Source organism: Pleurodeles waltl, chromosome 1_1, assembly GCF_031143425.1.
Source record: "Pleurodeles waltl isolate 20211129_DDA chromosome 1_1, aPleWal1.hap1.20221129, whole genome shotgun sequence".
Taxonomy (NCBI): Eukaryota; Metazoa; Chordata; class Amphibia; order Caudata; family Salamandridae; genus Pleurodeles; species Pleurodeles waltl.
In genome coordinates, this window is record NC_090436.1 from 828,011,064 (window position 1) to 828,024,390 (window position 13,327).

Sequence of the window (13,327 nt, forward strand, 5' to 3'; positions counted from 1 at the left end):
ATGATGGGGAAGGGTATCCCGATGATTTCCCCCCCCCCCCACCCCCTTAAACTAGATCTCGGGATGAACAGCATTCAAGATGTAGCGTATCTGAGGCCCCTCTTATATTGGATCCGTCTTTGGAGGACAGAAGAATTGGAACCTTTTTGTAAGGCAATTAAAGACCTTACAAGGAATCAAAGTAGCTGGGAAAAGGTCAGTTGGCTGAAGATGATGAAATCAGCTTGGGATGTCTTGAGTTTCCTCCAATTTTGGGAGAGGCCCGAGTGGATCCCAGCTCATGCTATCCCACTAGTCAAACTGAGATATTAGGAGAAGGCCAACGAGCAGATCCTTCATAGTAACTGGGTGGGACGTCTAACATCAGAATTGTTGCTCGTTAAACAGGAGCCATGGCCCGAGCAATTCCTAGACCTGCCAATAACTGCATGTGCCTGCGCTTTATTCCTGCAGTTTAGATACAGTATTTTACCAGTTAATAATTTTACTGCCTGGTGGTCGCAGAAGCGCTCTGAGGCTGATAAATGTAAAAAGCGCAATTTATGTGTGGAGTCAACTGAACATTTGCTCTTTTTCTGTCCCCCATACAGAAGTCCCAGGGAAAATTGATTATTCTGATGTGCAAGGCTTTGTTTTTACATGACCGTACTAATGCCCACAGAATTTGCAAATACGACCCATCCACACTGGTAGTAAATGCAGTCACTAAATACTTGTCAGCAGTTTGGTCCATTCGCCATAGGGTTATCACAGTACCAGGTCATAATGTTTAGCCTGTATCACGGGCAAATAACTATTTAATTTTGTGGTCTGGACAGGGCTCTGGAACAGGTTTCTTTTAGACAGTATATGGGTAATTATTCTGTGTTTCTGCCATTTCTTTCTACCAGTGTTAGCTGTAAAATGTTACTTCTGTGTACTAGTTTCGTATCTGTGTCATTTTAACATGATTTGATAGCTGTTTTAAGTTATGATATATGTTTTTTGTCATACTGTGTATGTGCTCCTAATGATTAGATTGTGCTTAAATCCTGGTTCGGACTATATGCATTTACTTTGATGATGGCATTAGCCGGGAAAATTTCAATCTGCAATAAATTTTTGTCTTGTCGGCTTTTAAACACTTGTACTATTTTAACATTGTAATGCAGATGTTTTAGGAACCTTGGCACCCAAATTTAAAGTTATGTACCGGAAATAATGGTGGATTATAGTAGGCCACGGCCTATGATTGACTTTTTACTTCCAGTGACCATGGCCTCAGAACAGCTATTTTTATTTTAAAATCTTTTTTAATTCAGTGTAGTGCTTTGTAAAGCACGACTATAATGAATGCACTTTCTTTTTTACTGTTTTATGTGCAAACTTTTATGAACCATGGTCAAAATAAAGTATGATTTGACTTGACTTGACTGGTAGGACATCCGTGTTGGAGACTAATGATTGCACTTTTCTAGAGATAAAATATAATCAATTGTTGAGCCGGGCCCCCCTACCAGTATATATTGGGACTTGACTTGGTGTGTGAGAAGTAATAGCACTCTCCAACTTGTGGACAGCCAGAAAAGTTAGCAATTTGACTGTATATGTGGTCATCTTATTCCACATAATTATGTATCTCTATTTACTTAAAATCATTTGTAGTCAAGGTTGTGAGTAATCTCTGGCAAAATGTTTTTTAAAATTTTATTTTTAATCAGATCGTCAGACTGACTTATTGCACTCTTGCCCATAAGGAGGTTTTCAGTGGTTTCCATTTTGGTTAAGTCTGCCAATGTTTTAGCAGTCATAGAGGTTAAATTGTTTGTACCTTGTCAGGAATTTAGCTTTGCCAGGTAGTTAAACGTTTTTTTTTTTTTTTGTAACCAAATTTATTAGATATTGTGTTATAGGTTTTGATATTATGTAAAGACATAGGTAGGGCTTCACTTTTCGACCAATTTATCTTGTACCCTCTCTAGACAATTTAAAAACAGTCATCAGAGATATAATACCTTCTTCTGAATTTAGGAGGGTTACTAGACTATAGTAGTTTGATCGCCTGTGCTTGGAAATTGTATGATTTCATCTGTTTTGATTTCTTGATGTCTTCTGCAAAAGGTGCTAATTCTAGGGTGACCATGGGAAGTGACAGAGGGCAGCCTTACTGTGCACCTATTTTGACATGAATGACATTCAACATAAATCTACCATAGGGTACCCTAGCTGTTGGCCATCTTTCCATCAATGAAGTTTGATCCAGTAGTTGCCCCAGAAGGAATGTTAAATATTATAGATATAATTCCATTTACCCCTGATGAGTGGCTTCTCAGCGTAGAACTAGATTTATTTGTCAAGATCCTTGCAGGCTTGCCATAGAAGGCAATGAGGGGAAAAAAGTGACATGGATTGCTTGACTTATTTTCAGCCATTGGCAATTACCCTGGGCTGCAATTCAGTCCAGTCTTTATTGTGCTACATATCCTATATTAGTCTTGGTTCTGCTCCTATAGCAGCAGTCCAGCCCAAACTGCCAGACATGCCCCCCGATTGGGAACAGAAGCACCCCAAGACTGTTTCTGGGGCTTATCAAAATCGGGCAGCTTGAGGTCCTATGTTGGAATGACCATGAGACCCATGTCTATGGAGGGATCACAGATGGTACTCTCTTGAATCACTCTGTTTGATAGAATCGGCAGAATAAAAACCTGATTGCAGTAAAAAAAAATCTGTCCTTATGCTTGATCCGTGGACACATGAAAAAAAAATATATTCAGCCTCTGTGTTTAGTTCTCCATAGGTCCTCGAAAGTGTGAATAGACATGAGGTTGTTTAGTATTTGTCTCTTCAATCAGGCTTTCCAGACCTATCCTGTATGGCATTACTAAGTGCGCTCCAGACTTTGCTAATTATAATTTAGGAGTTGCCAAATTCTTTAAACGGTCTGTTCGGTGATGCAAAGACATTTGATTTTTGGCTGTTAGTGGCAAAAATTTATCGCACTACTAGGGCGTTGTTGTGCGATTTAAACATCTCTGTTGAACCTCTTTTCTGCATGTCCGTGTTTGTAGTAAACTGACTGGGGAAAGCCTTACCGAAAAAGATCTTCATCCAGCTTTGTTTTACTGCAAAAACCTGTAGTGGGAGAATCATTTATGAGTGTTGAACCTGCGGAGTATACCACCCTCCCCACCTTTATTTTCTTTTATTTCTTGTGTGAAATGTGTTTCTTCAAGTAAGGCTGTCTTCATTGATTTCTTAGCAAGACATGATGGAAACAAAATCTTATGTGTACAGAAATTTGTATTTGTATTTTGTATTTATAAAGCGCATTCCGGCCGAAGCATCGAAGCGCTAAGAAGGTAAGGAGAAGAGCCAACAGAGTAAAGAGCAATTCAAAGGAGAACACTAGCGTGGAAAAATACATGTTTTGACCAACCTCTTAAAGCTAAGAAATGTTGTTCCTTCCTGATAACCAGGGGAAGAGAGTTCCAACATCTAGATGCAGCCACCGTAGAAGCTTTGTCTCCCCATTTCGCTTTATAGGTGCGGGGGACCTGAATTCTGAAAGCCCCTACGGAGCGGAGTTGTCGATCGGGTTTATACCAACGTAGCCTGGAAGTCAAATATTTAGAACCATTTCCGTGTACTGCTTTGTAAGTCAGACATTAGGTCTTAAAAATAATACGCTGGCCCACTTGAAGCCAGTGCAGTTGTTTTAAACTGCTACTGGCCGATGCCGAACATGGGAGGTTCAAAATAGCCCGAGCAGCAGTATTTTGAATCAACTGAAGTTTCTTTAGAGATGTTTTATCCAAATTAAGTATCAAAGCATTGCATTAGTCCAATTTGGATACTAAATTCTAAAGTCACTGTAATTCTCCATTCCCTTTGTAGGAAAGGGAAAACTTTCTTTAGCATCTTCAATGTCCAAAAACTAGTTTTAACAATGTGATTGTCATGCGATCTAAAGGAGAGGCAATTGTAAAAAATGACACCCAAATTTTTTGTAGCAGGAATAGACTGTGGCACTCTCCCAGCTCTTATCGGCCACCAGCGAGAGTTCCACAATTCCTGTCCTGATCTAAAGCATAATATTTCAGTTTTATCACCATTTAATTTGAGCCAAATTGAGTTCATCCATCCATTGACTTCACGCATACATTCGTTAAAGTGATCTGCCACTTCCTCCCAATTTTTATTGACTGCGATGATCAATTGGGTATTGTCAGCATAGGAGGTTGGCCTAAAGCCAAAAGAACGAATCAGTTTGGCTAGAGGAGCAACATACAAATTAAATAAAGTGGGGCTAAGTGATGATCCTTGGGGGACACCACAAGGTAAGAGGTATGCAGGGGACTTAATGTCGCCACAGCTCACCGTGGTCCATCTATCTTTCAGAAAAGATTCCAGCAACTTAAGAGCCTCATCTCTAATCCCTGCTTGATATAAGTGGTATATCATAATCTCAGGAGCAATAGTGTAAAATGCGGCGGATAGGTCCAGTAGGACTAATATAGCCCCTTGTCCTTCATCCACCATTCTCCGGATCTAATCCGATGAGGTAATGTGGGCTGATTCTGTGCTATGTGCCTTCCTAAAACCATGTTGAGAGGCATCTTGTGCTCCTGAACCCATAAAAAAATTGGCTAATTCCATATTAATATGCTTCTCCAAGATCTTGGCCAGAAAAGGAAGTAAGGAAATGGGTCGCAGATTATTCAGGTCATGACTGATTCCATCTCGTTTCTTTTTAAAAGGAATTACTGTAACATCCTTCCAAGAAGTAGGATAGACTCCAGAAGTGAGGACCTCACGAAAAATTGGAGCTAAGGCTGTCGAAATAGGATCAAGGGCTAATTGAAGAATAAAAGAAGGGCAAGGATCGGAGGGGGAGCCTGATTTGATTTCTGAAATAAACTTTTTTTATTCTTTCAGGAAATACGGGTTGAAAATTAGTTAGTGTGGGGTAGTTAGTATTTGATTCAATATTGACTACATAAGGGCAGCCATCCCTCTCCTCAGGATGATTAAAACTAGCATAAATTTGTAAAATGTTACTTTCAAAATGTAAGGCCACTTTATTACAAAATTCCTGTGAATTCTCCAACTCTAACAGAGGCGGGGGAGAAGTCAGTGCATTAATAACCTTAAAGAGTTCTCTGGGGGCATTGGAGGCCTCTTTAATTATTTGGGTGTGATATTCAGATTTAGTTTTAGTGATTGCCTCTTTATAGTTTTTAAGAGCAATTCTTAATTTTTCTTTCTCAATAGGAGTAGAATTCAGTTTCCATCTCTGCTCTTGTTGGCGATACTTACTTTGGAATAACTTAAGGTCCTTTGTTAACCAAAGTTTGCTAGGTTTTTTTGTTTTCTGTGAGCCATAGGCCTTAAGAGGGACCAATTGGTTCATAGCAGTAGCAAATCCCTGGTTAAAACTATCCACTGGTGGCAGGGACAAATTTGTAGCCCTTTCTCAGCCTGCCTCCAGTGCAGGTACTAACTGTTCTTTCTTAATACAATTCCAGTGCCTAATCGATTTTCTTTTACAGTTAGTTGACTGAGGTAAGAGACCCTCCATAAATCTAAAAGTTAGGAGAAAATGATCTGTCCAGCTTAGAGGGGCATTGGATAATGCCAGCTGAGCCTTAGTGCGAGCGAAGATCCTGTCTATCAAATGTCCAGCTATATGTGTAGCTGATAGGACTTTCCACTCCCAATCTAAGGCTGCCATAAGATTTATGAATTCTTTAATATGGAAGTTTTGAATCACATCGAAATGAATATTAAAATCCCCTAATATAATGGCTTTATTTGACATAACTAAAGGCTCTAACAAACCTGTGCAATTCTGGAATTTTTTTCAAAAGTGTCGATATGTTAGCAGTCCTTCAAAGAGAAAAAAATGATGCTGATAAATTTTAAAATACATGGCTTCACATATCTCAGAGGGGGGGGGGGGTTCGGTCTATTCCATTGGCACGTAAGATCTGATCTACAGATAACCTCTAGTCCTCCTCTTCTACCAGTTGTCCTATACACTCTGTGGAAGGCATATCCCGTGGGAGAAGCCTTAATAAAGTTGGGATTAGAGCCCTTTATAGCCCATGTTTCTGTAATAAAAAGGCAATCGACGTTGTTTATCCCGATTAATTCCGTCATTTTTGTTTTATGTTTAGTTAATGAGCGGGCATTTATCAGAGCGTATATTAGAGACAGTCCTGTCCTGTATATGCTTTCCCCCTGTTCAGGGCTATAGCCTCCTCTATGGTCTGGGACGCTTGAATCACCCACTTACAGTGCTTACAACCCCATTCAGTGGGGTAATCTAATGCCATCTTGTGCTGGAAGGAATTAACTGCGAGAGAACAAAGATCTGCAGGGGAAAAGGTAAGAGTGGTCTACATATGGGCATGGTCCCCAGCCCCCGGACCCGGTCAGGCGCGGATGGGTTCAGACGGGCTTGCCTTAGGCGCACCCACTGCGCGGCCGCAGTCTGTGAAAATATATTGCCGCCGGGTCGGAAGAGCAGAGCTCACGTGACCCGCGGCGTTTAGACTGCTGACCAAAGGATTGGCAGTCAACAGGAAGTAGGGCTCTAACCGGCCATTACTCCCAAAAAATAAAAAACAAGTTGAAATCCCAAGTTTACAGAGATCCCCAAGTTTGCCCCCGAAAAGATCAAAATGTAGAAATTTAAAAACAATAAAAACGGTTGAGTAAAAGTAGGAAAATAAAAGGCATTTATATTCAATGACAATATGTTTGGTGGTCTTGGTCCTCTAAAAAATGCTGCTGTATTGCTTTGTAATTAAGGACTTTTGTTGCCAATAAATAATAATGCATATATATATTTACTTTATAAGATACAAGGATCCTAATAACTCCTCAGTGAGGTGGGGAATTTTTGGAGTCTTGATGGAATGAGTGGGGGCAGAGGGAAGGACAGAAGCTCACTAACATAATGGAAAATGGCAGTGACTAATATAGGTGTATTCAACAAAACCGCACCACAGTTGTTAAAAAAAAATATGATAATAAACTGGGCTCCACGAAAAACTCCCTCTTTGTTTTAATCAACTCTCTGCAATGTGTGAGTGGTGGTATTTGGGGTGCCATATAGTTGGTTCATTGGTCCACTGTTTGACAAAATCCCACAATTCCTCCACACCTCAGACACTTAACCCCTTCGCTGCCAGGCCTTTTCCCCCTCCTGTGCCGAGCCTTTTTTTTTTTGCTATTTGGGGCAGTTCGCGCTTAGGCCCTCATAACGTTTTGTTCACATAAGTTACCCACGCCAAATTTGCGTCCTTTTTTCCAACATCCTAGGGATTTTAAAGGTACTCAGACTTTGTGGGTTCCCCTGAAGGAGACCAAGAAATTAGCCAAAATACAGTGAAAATGTTTTTTTTTGTTTTTTTTTTTAAATGGGGAAAAAGGGCTGCAGAAGGCTTAAATTGGAAAACCCAATTTTTCAATACAATTTTGACATTATACTGGGACATACCCCATTTTTACTATTTTTTGTGCTTCCAGCCTCCTTCTAGTTAGTGACCAAAATGGGTGCGAAACCAAGGCTGGATCCCAGAAAGCTAAACATTTCTGGAAAGTAGACAAAATTCTGAATTCAGTAAGGGGTCGTTTGTGTAGATCCTACAAGTGTTTCCTACAGAAAATAACAGCTGAAATAAAAAAATATTGAAATTGAGGTTTTTCTCCATGTTTTACTCTGTAACTCTATCCTTCGATGTCAGATTTTTGAAAGCAATATACAGTTACGTCAGCTGGACTCTTCTGGTTGCGGGGATATATAGGACTTGTAGGTTCATCAAAAACTCTAGGTACCCAGAGCCAATAAATGAGCTGCACCTTGCAATGGGTTTTTATTCTATACCGGGTATACAGAAATTCATTTACTGAAATATAAAAAGTGAAAAATGGGTATCAAGAAAACCTTTGTATTTTCTAAAATGGCCACAAGATAAGGTGTTGAGAATTAGTGGTTATTTGCACATCTCTGAATTCCGGGGTGCCCATACTAGCATGTGAATTACAGGGCATTTCTCAAATAGACGTCTTTTTTTACACACTGCCTTACATTTGGAAGGAAAAAATGTAGAGACAGACAAAAGGCAATAACACTTGTTTTGCTATTCTGTGTTCCCCCAAGTTTCCCGATAAAAATGGTACCTCACTTGTGTGTGTAGGCCTAGCGCTCACGAAAGGAAATTGCCCAAAACACAACGTGGACTCCACATTTTTTCACAGAAAACAGAGGTGTTTTTTTACAAAGTGCCTACCTGTGGATTTTGGCCTCTAGCTCAGCCGGCACCTGGGGAAACCTAGCAAACCAGTGCATTTTTGAAAACTAGACAACTAGGGGAATCCAAGATGGGGTGACTTGTGGGGCTCTGATCAGGTTCTGTTACCCAGAATCCTTTGCAAACCTCAAAATTTGACCAAAAAAACACTTTTTCCTCTCATTTTGGTGACAGAAAGTTCTGGAATCTGAGAGGAGACACAAATTTCCTTCCACCCAGCGCTCCCCCAAGTCTCCCGATTAAAAATGGTACCTCACTTGTGTGGGTAGGCCTAGCGCCCACGAAAGATAATGCTCCAAAACACTATCTGGACACATCAAAATGATCAAATACAAAACTACCTGTTTTTGCAAGGGGGCACCTGCGTTTTTGGTCCTGGACTCGGCAGCCTTCTAGGGAAACCTACCAAACCCAGACATTTCTGAAAACTAGACACCTGAGGGAGTCCAGTGAGTTTTGACTTGAGTGGATCCCCCCATGTTTTCTTACCCAGAATCCTCAGCAAACCTCAAATTTAGCTAAACAATCAAATTTTCCCCACATTTCTGTGTGGGATCACCGCATTGGGACACATTTCATACCACCCAATGTTCCCTTCAGTCTCCCGGTAAAAATGAAACCTCATTTGTGTATGTGGGCCAAGTGCTTATGAAAGGGAAGAGCCAAAAACATGTTGCTATTGAGGGGGAACAAACGGGGTCCAAAAGGGCAGTTTGCAAAAAAACATTTTTAGGCTGACAAGTGCAGCAGAATTTTTATCGGTATAGATGAGACAATGCTGGGTGGTAGGAATTTTGTGGATTCCTGCAAATTCCGGAAGGTTCCATCACAAAAACGTGGGAAAAATGTGTAATTTCCAGCAAAGTTGGAGGTTTGCAGGGGATTGTGGGTACAAAAATGGTGCGAGGTGCATGTGAAACACACCACCCTGGAATCACCCAGATATTTAGTTTTCAGATGTGTCTAGGTCTTGTGGATTTTTCTACATGGCAGCTTCCCAAAGTCCATAAAGTGCAGCCCTCACCATTCCAAGTGGGACGATTTTGAGAGTAAGCCAAGTTCTCATGGCCCAAATGTAAAACTAACACCCAAAATAATCAAATGTCTTCTTGCTTGCTGTGGGATAAGATGTTTTAGAGTGCGGGGGAGAGCTGAAAGTCTGTTACCCCCTTCAGTTGAGGTGGGGGCGTAACCAGGCCCATACTGGTTGGTAGCCACCACCCCAATATATTTAGTTTTTTTAAAAATTCCCTGGCATCTAGTAGACTTTCTGCCCCCCACCCCCTGGGTGTGGATCACGGGTAATTGCCCCATCTGGCCACTAGTGGGCAGAACAACTTTGGCCCCATTTATTTGGGGTGGGGGTATGGCCATACCCCCACCCTCTTATTTTTGGGATACAAACTTCCCTGGCCTCTGGTGGGCTTTTCCTTCCAAAAATAGGCCCATTTGCCCCCAATGGGGGGCAGATGTGGTCAACAGTAATGTGCCCCCATGGGGAGCGACCCTTACCCAAGGGGCTGCTCCCCTAAAGAAAACACACGCATACACACACACACACCAATCCCTGGTGCCTAAGTGGTTTCTGCCCCCATGGGGGAGATTGGCCTAACAAAAATCAGCCGATCTGCCCCCAAGGGGGGGGGGGGGGGCAGAAATGGTCTAAATACAATTTGCCCCCCAGGGGAGCGACCCTTGCCCAAGGGGTCACTCCCTCATGCCAATTTCCTCAATAAAAATAAATCCCTGGTGTCTATTGGGCGTTTTAGCAGCTGGATTGTTTGCAATCCGGCTGCTAAAACGCTCAGAGAGACTTCAAAGGGAAGGAAATTCCTTCCCTTCCCTTTGAAAGCTTTGCATTTCTCTTCCGATCGCGCTGGAAGCTGAGCTTCCAGTGCGATGGGAGGGAGGCCTCTGTGATAGCACGCGATCACGCGCTGACGTCACGGGGGTGTGGGGGTCGGAGGAGGGAGGGGTAGGGCTTCCCCTTCCATCCCTGCCTTGGGGGGGTGCGGGGGAACCCCACAGAGGGAGCGCTAGCGCTCCCTCTGTGCCCAGGACGTAATGGTTACATCCTTGGCACACGAGCACTGTGCCTCAGGACGTAACCATTCCGTCCTGGGCACAGAAGGGGATAAATATAGTACTTGATTGTAAAAATAAAGAGAATAACTGGAGGAAAGACAGTCTCCTTCCTGTAAATGGGGATTGTTTGGTTAAGCTAGTCTCATTCATTATAATGAGTGTTCAGGTTTAGAAGGCAATGATGAACCAACTATATGTTGGTCATTAGGGGAATGGTGGCTATTGGGCCATACTCCAAACAGCCAAGGTTTGCTAAGTGTATGACATTTTCAGGGAGCCCATATAGGAGGTGTATTTTATCATCTTCCAGGTACTTGAGAGCATGTAGTGCAATGCTGTACTCTAGTATAACCACCTTTTTGTAATGTGTGCTATGGGGTAATTCTAGCATGAAGGGAAAGATAGCAGAGGGAGGGGTGTAGTGTCCAATTTGGCAATACTGATTACATTTTCAATATGAATGGCATTTCAGTTCTATCGTTATTCTGTAAGGTAGAGGCTAATTGGCCGCAAATGTGCGTAGCGGTATTTATGGAAATTAAGGACGTGTTTCACACATGAAGGTGTGGTCTCTTGGACAGGTAAGAATTTTTTTTTTCTTCCTTTTTGACTCTTGTTTTTCTCTGTGATATTGAAGCTCCACAAGGCTTGTGGTCAAGTTAAGATACTGGCACCACATCATATTAATCATCATATTTTGGTTGTTTACAACTTTTTTGGTTCTGGTAGTGAGGGGCAGTAAGAAGTTCTTCTCAAGTAAGAGCAGAGGATGTGAAACCACCATCAGTTCACCCACTGCAGCTATGTCCTTACCTTCTCGTACATGAGGAAGAAATATCACCTCACAGAAGTGACAGGACACCAACTTCAACCCAACTTTGTGACTTTCCTCGTAATCACTGACGATCTCCGACAGCTTATTAGAGATTGGATGTGGCTTTAGTGGAGGGAGGGTATGATTTGTGAAATTGGTGGTTGTGGTGTAAGATTGTGTGAAACTTGGTTGAGTGCTGTTGTGTTGTAGCAAGGATGATGCAAACTTGGTGGAAGTGGTAATGTTTGTGTTTCTTTTGAGTCTGTTGAAAGCAGATGTGGTATGGATTAGCGATTGTGGAGGAGCATGAGTCTAGGTTTTGCGCCCTAAATTCAATTGATGAGAGACCTGGATGGATTGATTTTGATTTGTTGTGGTGTGCTCAATAGTTCTGTTGTCAGGTGAGGAAGGAGATTGCGAATGACTGGTAATATGTGGTGACCATGTGGTAGAGTGAAAGGTTGCTGTGTTTGAGGGGTGAACGATTATTAAGATTTGTTCTGGGGGATGTGCAAGGCTAGTGGAGGAGAAACAGGAAGTGTTGTAAAAGGAAGTTATGTGTTGAGGTGGGTGAGGGTGGATAAGACAGTTGTGGGAGGGTGATCTCTTACAGATCGGTACAGTACCATGTGGAGGGAAATAAGTGGGAAAGGATAGCAGTTGGGTTTTGGCAAAACTGGGCAAAAGGAACAGAAAAGGTGTTAATAGTTGATAGTGTTGTATTGAGATGTAAGTGGGATGGATACAGACATAATTTAAGACCATAATTTGAATCCAGACAATTTCTTCAAACTGCACTTGGACCAACGTCTTTGAAAACACTGGCACATAAATATGTATCTCATAGTGACAGAGTTAATTTACAGACCCTGAAACCTGCCTGTTAGCAGTATAAATGGCCAATGCTTTAGTGAAACATTAGTGCCTGGTGCCTACATTCATGTGGTAGTTTGTTTTTGCTGTATAATTGCATGATTTGTATATACAAATAAAAATGTCTGCATAAGATGCATAGTTTCTGTTGTCTTCGTTTAGGATACTTGAGTTTGAGATGTCTATCAATGTGTTTTCTTTTCAGAACATACGATAGTTGTGAAGTATTTCCTGGGCCACACTTGAACATGATAGTTGGGGCTAATGGAACTGGAAAGTCCAGCATTGTTTGTGCCATCTGCTTAGGATTAGCAGGGAAAACATCATTTATCGGACGTGCAGACAAGGTGGGTACATTTATTTTGTATATATTGTAAGAAGAATGCCAGCTTTAGGGTTTTAGACCTATAAATAAAAGATCAAATGTTTGCATTTTCGTCGCAGAAGTGTCTTGGAACACATACTTTCACACATTTGTTTAGGGAAGCACCTTCAGACACACAGTGCAGCACAATAATAGTTTCCTGTGCCAGAGTGGAGCTTAGAACTGTTAACTAGGGGTTACCTGTAGCTAATGTTTGCACAGTGGATCAGTCTAGAAAACAAATATATGGAAGGGTGGCTTAGATAAGAATTTTAAGCAAGGCTCTGAGTTAGGAGCACATCTTTCAGAAGGATATTTTCATACCATAGTCTCATAAGGCATTTGAATAAAAATAGTAAAAATTTACGTTACTCACTGGGAGGATATCAGTCCTTTAACCATGCCTGCAGGATAAACAATCTTCTCAAGCCAGATGTCCAACCACTTAGTAGGGCAGGGGACCTGAAATGTTGGGAGTAATAAGGCAGCCCTATTGAGTGAACACACAGAACACCCTGGGATATTGAACCCATTATTTGCAAGGCAGTTCTTAGTTGGCTGGGTTCCTGCAGGGCTGTCTGCCTGCAGACTTCACCAAAGGAAATTTGGATCTTAACCTTTGTTTTTAGAATCGTGGTACCGTCTTCAGTCATACAACAAGTCCCTAGAATCCATGAAGAGCACTGCTTGGAGGCAATGGTGGTATTGCATCTAAGTTAGAATATTTTTTTTTACGAAATCAACTTGAGTTACCTGGTTGAGACAATCAGAAGAGCTGTTGTCCGTTATTGCTGTGCTTGAAACATGGAGGAGCTGAAACTGCATCACTCACACTAGCGCTCTGACAAGACTTAGCCACTTGATCCCATGGTTCAGAGAAAAACTGTTATG

At 41.7% G+C, this 13,327-nt stretch overlaps 1 protein-coding gene across 1 annotated transcript in view; it reads left to right on the forward strand.

The window, feature by feature from the left end:
* SMC5 (structural maintenance of chromosomes 5) overlaps nt 1-13,327 on the forward strand; it is a 647,363-nt gene that overhangs the window by 15,574 nt on the left and 618,462 nt on the right. Inside the window, exon 2 of the mRNA XM_069228845.1 lies at nt 12,278-12,419. Within this exon, the coding sequence (XP_069084946.1) occupies nt 12,278-12,419 (142 nt within the window). The remainder of the gene's footprint in view (nt 1-12,277; nt 12,420-13,327) is intronic.